The following is an 8,992-nucleotide window of genomic DNA, read 5'->3' as shown; positions in this document are numbered from 1 at the left end:
TAACAGACGACATATTTAATGATTTTTTCAAAAAAATTAAACAGTTACAAAACAACCGTAATCTATACGCTAGCAACCGTTTCGACTAATGTGAAAAATAAAGTTTGTAATAGTGGCATATAAATGTACCCTAATTGGATTAAGTATAGATAAAAATCACGAATTATAAAAAATAATTTAAGGAACGTTTAGCATTTGTTGCTGTGAAAAAGTTTTTAAGGCAGTCTGCAACACGTTTCAGGAGTTCAGAATTTAAGGCGAGAAAAGCTACAAAATTTCTAAAGTTCACAGTACTTGCTACTCTATTAATTCTTTGGTTGAGGTATAAGGCTTAAAGTCTTTTTTAAGCTTTGTTCAACAGTCACCGACAGTCTGAGCTTGCATTGAGGAAAGATGCTGCATTAGGTTGTTGCTCGAAAAAGTTCCTCATAATCGAAAGTTCTCTGGACAATTGTTCAATCTTTTTATGCAAACGATCATTTTCTGCATTCAGTTCAATTAGTTTTTGTTGAATTTCTGCGTTGCGCCGCTTCGCTTTATCTCTGCTCTTTCTCACGGCAATATTATTCCTTTCTCTCCTCTGTCGGTACTCGGAGCTTTGTCGGTCTACAGACTTCTTGGATTTTTCCTTTCCGGAGACCGATCTACCGTGAGAGTTCGACGAACTAGGCTCCGGGCTGGTGGGCGGGGTCGGCTGTCCCGTGGGCAAGTGCACGGTGGTTTGCGCGCAGGCTGCGATCTGAGAGTGCAGCGGAGTTTCCATGTTTTCGTCCCTTTCTTCCTTAACCACCACTTTCGATAAGTCCAGTCTTTGATCGTAGCTGTTCCGCAGCTGAGCAGCAAACGGATCCCTTTCCGAGTGGTCACCTGCCGAAGCAGACATCCCGGTGACAGAATTCATCATTGGACTGACTGCTGTGTGGGACAGGTACCCATAATCGGGCTGAGGCTTCTCCCCTTTGTTGGTGCTGGCCAGCAGATCTGCCAGCAGATCGTCGTTGTAGAGCTCCAGCTGGGAGCCTGACACCGGCTCCACTACGTAAGGGCTGAAATCAATCGCACTCTCGTCGTCGTAGATGGCACCTGCCGGGTTCAGATCAATCAGGCTTGTTCTTTCCTCGCACATTCCCCGGTCCACCTTGGTCAAAGTCACCCCACCACTGACACCCTCGTAGAAGTTAGTTGGTTCGAGGGAAAACATGGGGAAACATGGCGAGACGCAGCGTGAATCCAAGTTATATAGGTTACTCATGAAGGGACTGGGTTCACCGGACTCCGCCACAACTCTCAGCACTTGGCGATAATTACAATTGGAGTTTGCACCCAGTAAATGCAGCAGCTGAGTGCCGCGCGTGTTTTTATAGAGGCTCCTGCGCGCGTCACTCATTCAAAGGCTCGTTATCGTGAAGGGGGCGCGGTCTGGGCAAGGTTCACGTATCCGGTTGATTGAGTGCAAAGACGTGACGCCCATCGGCGCCGGGGCTCTGGGAGGAGCGACGAGGAGGTGGAGTGTGGCGTCTGGACCGCAGCCAACAACGGTGGTAGGGTTTAGTTATTAAACGATTTGGTGTAGTTTAGGTTGGCTGAATCACAGAGTATTCGTAACATGCTTTCATTGCCGAAACTTGTTTTGCTTGAAACATCTAAATCGGGTCATTTTTAGTGAAAATAACTGTGTAATTGGCAAACTTAAATTTACAAAACATTCTAAAGCACTGCTCCATGCTGGAGTGTGCATTCCTCTTTTTAGCAAATAATTATGTGTTACGCTCTCTTACAAAGAACCACTTCTCACTGGACTCGTTTTTTCAACGCTTGATATTCTAAAAACTTCAACGCCCTCCTCAGTCTTAAATCAACTACTGAGACAGCTCAGTTGGATAGAATCATAGAAATTTACAGCACATTACAGGTCCTTCGGCCCACAATGTTGTGCCGACCATATAACCTACTCTGGAAGCTGCCTAGAATTTCCCTACCGCATAGCCCTCTACTTCTGTAAGCTCCATGTACAAAGAATCTCTTAAAAGACCCTATTGTATCCGCCTCTATCTCCTTTTCTGGCATTTCTACACAGCCACCACTCTCTGTGAAAAACATACTCCTGACCTCCCCCTTAAAACTCTACCCCCTCATGCTAGCCATTTCAGTCCTGGAAAAAAGCCTCTGGTTATCCACACGATCAATGCCTCTCATGGTCTTAGACACCTCTATCAGGTCACCTCTCATCCTCCGTTGCTCTAAGGAGAAAAGGCCAAGTTCACTCAACCTGTTTCATGATGCTTGCTTTCCAATCCAGGCAACATCCTCTGTACTCTTATCTATAGTATCCATATCCTTCCTGTAAAGAGGTGACCAGAAATTAACACAGTACTCCAAGTAGGGTCTAACTAAGGTCTTGTATAGCTGTAACATTACCTCATGACTCTTGAATTCAGTCCCACAGTTGATGAAGGCCAACACACCATACACCCTCTTAACAACACTGACAACCTGCGCAGCAGTTTTGATTGCCCTATGGACTCGGACCCCAAGATCTCGCTGATCCTCCACGCTGCCAAGAGTCTTACCATTAATACTATATTCTGTCTTCAAATTTGACCTAGATGGAAGCTTCTACTTGTTTTTTTTTTTCTTAACTGAATATTATCCTCATAAGAGGTGCATGGTGTTGGGGCAATTTTTAATTACTTAACCACGCTTAGAATATAATGCCTCCCCTGTATGGGGGCGTGGGGAGTTTAGATTGAGGGAATTGATTGTAATTTGCAGCATATAATGGAAGGTAACTCATAGCTTTTAACATTTGATTTAACACAAAGAGGAATTAGAGAATAACAGTCCAATCAAGATCATTGTATCCATGGAAGTGATGCATTGCTTTGCTGAAATGAAGAAGTAGGCTTTCTGTAGCATCTACTCGTACGGAGGTGACAGTCAATAGATTACTGATAAAATGCACCCACTAGCTCATAAATTGTGGCAAAGTGATCATTATCATTGTCACAAAATGTGACAACCCAGCATATGGAGTGCAGTCAGTGATAAAACTGGGATATTGGCTTACAGCTGTAACCTGTATTCGTCATTGAGACAGGTGGTATTTTCAGTCATTTGTATCTTCTACCCAGTGGGATGGGGCAGAAGACAGAATAACTGGGTGGTTATGGTTTTAACTGACCACTTTACCGAGGCAGTGAGAAGTGTAGACAGGCTCCATGGAGTATGGTATTTGATGTGCTGAGCTGTCCACAACTTTCTGCAGTTTCTCGTGGTGCCATATTTCTTTACCCTCCTGAGAGAGTAGAGGTACTGGTGTGTTTTCTTGGCTATGGTGGTTGGATCTGGCTAGGATATTGATGATATTCTCTCCCACGAACTTGAGTCTTTCTACCTTCTTGTCCTCAGCAACATTGATGTAGACAGGAGCATCTGCAATGCTCCTCTCCTTGAAGTTAATGAAGAGCTCTTCATTGCTGGCATTGGGGGAAAGATTGTTTTCATGACACTATGTCACTAGACTATCTGTCTCCTTCCTGTACTCTGATTCATCCACATTTGACTTTCGGCCATTATGGTGGTGTCATCTGCAAACTTCCCTATGAGTGATGTGATGCAGCTAACATTGAATTATGTCAAATTTAATGTTATTTTCACTTATGCACCTTCTATCTGAATCCACTGTACCAAATCATTGTTACTTTATGTAAATTGTTCAAAAAATTATCTGATTCACAGATGTCATTACTAGTGGATTGCTACAGGTTCTGTTCAGTGATGTGAGTTAAAATCAAATTCATGCCGTACTAATAACTGCACATTTTGAGTAGATTTCTTAAAGATCATTGATGAGTTTTGTCTTTTCATCACAGAGTACAAACAATCCAGACCAGTATTTAGGCATACGCAACAGCCAATTTGTATACTGAGGGGTTCTGAAAATTAATATCTTACCTTTCTGCAGAATTCAACTCTAAATCATGCTGTCCTCTTTTAAACCCATTTTACTCCTTCCTAAGTAAGCCAGTATGAATCAGTGTGAGGTTGTCTTCCCTCATCCACATCAATTGACTCACCTTATTTGTATTCCTGCAAACATCTATAGGAAGGAAATGCGTATTTTTGCACTTCTTCATGATGGTTGGTTTGCCTGTTACTAGCCAGAATCAGGTTATGTGTACATCTATTCCTTGTTAGAATTAACCCCGCATGTGTCTTCAAAGGACGTGCATTTCTTTTTACTACTCTATTCTGTTCTCATTTCTGGCAGAAAGTAACAAACCTACTACTACCCTGTGCACGTTGAGTGACTGCTTTAATTTTAGACAATGTTTCTAGACTTCTACCAGTTCTCTGGCAATCGTTTAGAATGCTGCTAAATATTGGAAAATTTTCCTTTCAAACAGACCTTTTATCTTGATAGGTGATGTTTTAGCAGTTCACTATTAGTTCCCCTTACTATCTTGAAAATGGATCAAACGGTCTTCAAACATTTACATTCCGGAGAGGGTAATGCTCGTTCTTGCAATTTTTTCTTGTGATTTATTTCATGCAGTCAAGCTATCAGTTAGGTAAATCTGTGCTGTGTTCTCTCTTGTAATCTCCAGGACAGTGTACACCTTCTTTAAGTTATCTGTCCTGAGTTCTCAATAGTTTTCATGAATACTTCAACTTCCTTGTTTATTAAAGATGTTATTTGCATGGATTGAACTAGGTTGCCATCTAAAGGTAGTTTGGAAGCTTGGTAGTAGAGAATATTCATGTTATTACTGTGACATGCATATTAATAATTTAAAAGAATCCTGAAAAAATCAGTTTGTTGCTCAGAAAATAATGTGATGTATGTTTTAATTAGAAAAGTAGTTGATTTAAGGTATATTCTATTGTGAACTATCCCTTTTAGTCAGTGTAATACAAAAGAAAACAGAATATTTGGTGTTTTTTGGATTAGTACCATGAGAACTTGCCAAGGAACAAGCATTTCCTGTAAACATAGTCGAAGTTTGGTGCGTTCCTCTATGACCCAACTGCTCCACCAAGTGGGAAATCTGTATATCAGTCTTCTAGGTTTGATCAGTATTAGATCTCCAAGCACCTTTAACATTGACAAATATTCTTTGGCATTTCATTTGTGTGCTGTCACATAAACTTAATACCACACACAAGGAGAGGTATTAGGGAAAACATTGTTCAGAGAAGCTGTTTTTTTTTAATGCAAACATCTTTACAGTAGAATGATAGGGATGTTAAGGAACTCCGGACGTAATGATGCTTTTTGAGTTGATTCTAATGAAAAGTCAATCATCCAATATAAGAACATAAGATATAGAAGCAGAAGTAGGCCATTTGGCCCATCAAGTCTGCTCAGCCATTCAATCATGGGCTGATCCAATTCTTCCAATCATCCCCACTCCCTTGCCTTCTCCCCGTACCCTTTGATGCCCTGGCTAATCAAGAACTTGTCTATCCTTCCCTTAAATACACCCAATGACTTGGCCATGACAGCCGCTTGTGGCAACAAATTCCACAGATTTACCACCCTGTGACTGAATGTTACTCTTCTGTCTCTGTGGAATGTAACTATCCCGCTGAATTATTTCCCGTGGCTTGTGGCTGATCAGGCGACAACCTTGCCACTTCCTTAGCAATTTGATTGTTTTTTTAGGAGACCTAGTTAAGTGAATGAACTCTGCCTTTTCTCCTTGGAGCAACGGAGGATGAGAGGTGACCTGATAGAGGTGTACAAGATAATGAGAGGTATTGATCGTGTGGATAGTCCGAGGGTTTTCCCCAGGGGTGAAATGGCTAACATGAGAGGGCACAGTTTTAAGGTGCTTGGAAGTAGGTACAGAGGAGATGTCAGGGGTAAGTTTTTTACGCAGAGAATGGTGAGTGCGTGGAATGGGCTGCCAGCGACGGTGGTGGAGCTGGAAACAATAGGGTCTTTTAAGAGACTCCTGGATGGCTACATGGAGCTTAGAAAAATAAAGGGCTATGGGTAAAGCCTAGGTAGTTCTCAGGTAGGGACATGTTTGGCACTGCTTTGTGGGCTGAAGAGCCTGTATTGTGCTGTAGGTTTTCTATGTTTCTAGCGGCTAGCTCATGCTCAACCCAGCACGGATGGAAAGCATGCAAGGAGCCAGCTGGAGTCAAACCCAGGACCACTCAACTCCAAGTCCAGCATTGATGCTGCTACACCACCAGCCCGCTAGTGCGCTGAGTGTGACCACCATTTTCTGTTTCTGTCATGGGTTTGTGAATCCTGAGTGGTTAACTGCAGTATGTTTTGTACAGGAGGAAGTGGATGTTCAGGGTGTTCGATGGTGTCAAGATTGCTTGGAAAGTGGTGAGGGAGCCCAATGGAATATCTCCTTGCCCATAATTGACCAATGCCATACACTGTGGGATATAGCATTAGCGTTGAGGATGCCAGGGGTTACTCACCCCAGACTTTATTTGCTGTACCATCACCCCTGGTGAGTCCATACCTGATGATTATGTTGAAGGAGTCTGGCACCACTCTATCCAACTGCTTGACTAATCTGAGGGAAAGTTCTTCCAAATTGGACATAATTTCCAGTGAGACTGAACTAGTTCTGTCCATATTTCATGCTTCTTGTTTGACTGCTTTTATTTTTCTCTCTGCTTCAGGATATGTCCAAATGGCTCAAAAGGCCATTTCAGAGGACAGCTTAGAGTTAATCACATTGTTGTGGGTTTTGAGCCATATAAAGGCCAAACCATGTTTTTTTTTTTAAAAAGGTAGATATCCTTCCCGAAAGGACACTGCTGGTGGGTTTTATACGACAATCAGCAGTTTGTGGTACCTTCACTAAGCCAAATTAAACCAGATCATTTTTTTTTTAAACTGAATTCCAGTTCTGCAAATGCCATGCTAGGTAGGATCAGAATTCATATTTCTGACTGATTACTTCAGTAACTTATCTCACCACTGACTGATAAAGTTGATTGCTGTGATTAAGCAACAACTCTATTGCATTGCATCATGCTGTCACCATGGTGGTTGGAAGTAAGTGATGAACTTTGATACTTTTTTTAAAATTTATCAGATCTACACTCCTTTTCAAACAATCCAGTGGGTGTATGAATCATGCTAGTCTTGCTTATTCCTAACTTCATGGGTCAAGAACGTTTGCCTATTCTGTATGCCTATCTGAACATTCACTTGTCAAAGATTACCTACAGTAAGTCGTAATTGCAACTGGATTATAGAGCCTTCCCTGGCTTGCTGCTTTTAACTTTATGTCCCTTTAATTCCCAAATGCCCCCAGTCCCCTCGTCTTCAATTTGTCCTCAGTATACCATACAAGAACAGAGAATACTGAAAGCAAAAATACAAGTGATTCTACAGGTGCTAGAAATCCAGAGCAACACACACAAAATACTGGAAGAACTCAGCAGGTCAGGCAGCATCTATGGAAGAGAATGAACAGTTAGTGATTCAGACTGAGAGCCTTCATCGGCACTGGAAAGGAAGGGACAGAAGCCAGAATAACAAGATGGGCGGAGGAGGAGGAGTGCAAACTGGCAATTTGACTCCCATTCCCATTCAGATAGATCTAACCATGGCTGTCTGTACTGCCATGTTGAGGAGTAACACACACAAAATGCTAGAGGAACTCAGCAGGCCAGGAAGCATCTATGGAAAAGAGCACAGTCTACGTTTCGGGCTCTCGGTCTGAAACATCAACTGCACTTTTTTCCATAGATGCTGCCTGGCCTGCTGAGTTCCTCCAGTATTTTGTGTCTGTTGCTTGGACTTCCAGCATCTGCAGATTCTCTCATGTCTTTTTGGTGAGGACTTACTTAGGTTGAAGGAGAAACATCTCACATTCTATTTATTAGCCTTCAACTTAACACCACGAAGATCAGTTTCTCTATTATCCAGTAATTTCATTCTCCTCCCTCCTTCTTTCATTTTCCATTCCCCTTTCTGGTTACCTTCTCACCCTTTTTTTCTTTCCTAACCTCTCCATCACATCCTCTGGCTCCCCTCACTTTTCCCTTTCTTTCCTGGGTCACTGCCCTCTCCTATTAGATTACTTTCTCTTCAGCTGTTTACCTCTTCCAACTATCCCCTCCCAGCTTCCTACTTCATCCCCCTCCCACGGTCTCACCTATCACCTGCCAGCCTGTACTCCTTCCTCTTCCCCTTCCCCCACCACCTTATTCTGACTTCTGCCCCCTTCCTTTCTGGTCCTGATGAAGGGTCTTGGCCCGAAATGTCAACTGTTTATTCCTCTACATAGATGCTGCCTGACCTGCTGAGTTCCTCCAGCATTTTGTGAATGCTGAAATGCTCAGCGGGTCAAGCGTGACAATCGGGAGGGAAACAGTAGACATTTGGGTCAAGGCCTTTTGTCAGAACTGGAGAAGTGAGAACGCCGTGTGCTTTAAGTTGCAGAGAGAGAGAGAGAGAGAGAGATGGAGAGAACAGAAAGAAGATCTGTGATCGCTTCAGACCAAATTGTCAAGGGAATGTTTATTTTAAAGTAGAACAGATAGTATAAAATGACGCAGAGACAAAATGAAACGTGAATTTAAAATGTAGCCACATCTGTGAGGGGAAGATGTGCTGACAGACCCATAGAGTCATCGAGTACTATAGCACAGAATTTTCTGGAATTGAGCAACTACCTGTTGAACACTGAGCCCTGATGATTCTATAAGCCACACACACAAAATGCTGGAGGGACTCTGCTGGCCGGGCAGCATTTATGGAAAAAAAAACAGTCAATGTTTCGGGCTGAAACTCCTGACAAAGAGTCTTGGCCCAAAACAATGACTGTTTGCTCTTTTGCACAGATGCTGCCTGGCTTGCTGAGTTCCTCCAGCATTTTTTGTGTGTTACAAGTTAATTTAACTGAGTCATGTGGAGGTGGGGGGATGGCCTGTGGTATAAACACTTAGACATAGTGGAACTCAACACTATGGATGTGCTTGCAGTCACATTATTCAATCAAAGGACACA

General features: G+C 42.6%; 1 protein-coding gene across 1 annotated transcript; it reads right to left on the bottom strand.

Annotated features, from left to right (window-relative positions):
- On the bottom strand, positions 1–1,389 carry cebpd (CCAAT enhancer binding protein delta). Its single transcript, XM_073042775.1, has one exon. It carries the CDS (start codon positions 1,385–1,387, stop codon positions 362–364), a length of 1,026 nt encoding a protein of 341 aa, XP_072898876.1. The 5' UTR covers positions 1,388–1,389; the 3' UTR covers positions 1–361.
- Positions 1,390–8,992: the final 7,603 nt, after the last annotated feature.

The sequence above is a fragment of the Hemitrygon akajei genome, chromosome 1 (assembly GCF_048418815.1).
Source record: "Hemitrygon akajei chromosome 1, sHemAka1.3, whole genome shotgun sequence".
Classification (NCBI taxonomy): domain Eukaryota; kingdom Metazoa; phylum Chordata; class Chondrichthyes; order Myliobatiformes; family Dasyatidae; genus Hemitrygon; species Hemitrygon akajei.
Note: the sequence above shows the minus strand (reverse complement) of the source record. Positions and strands in the feature narration are given on the sequence as shown.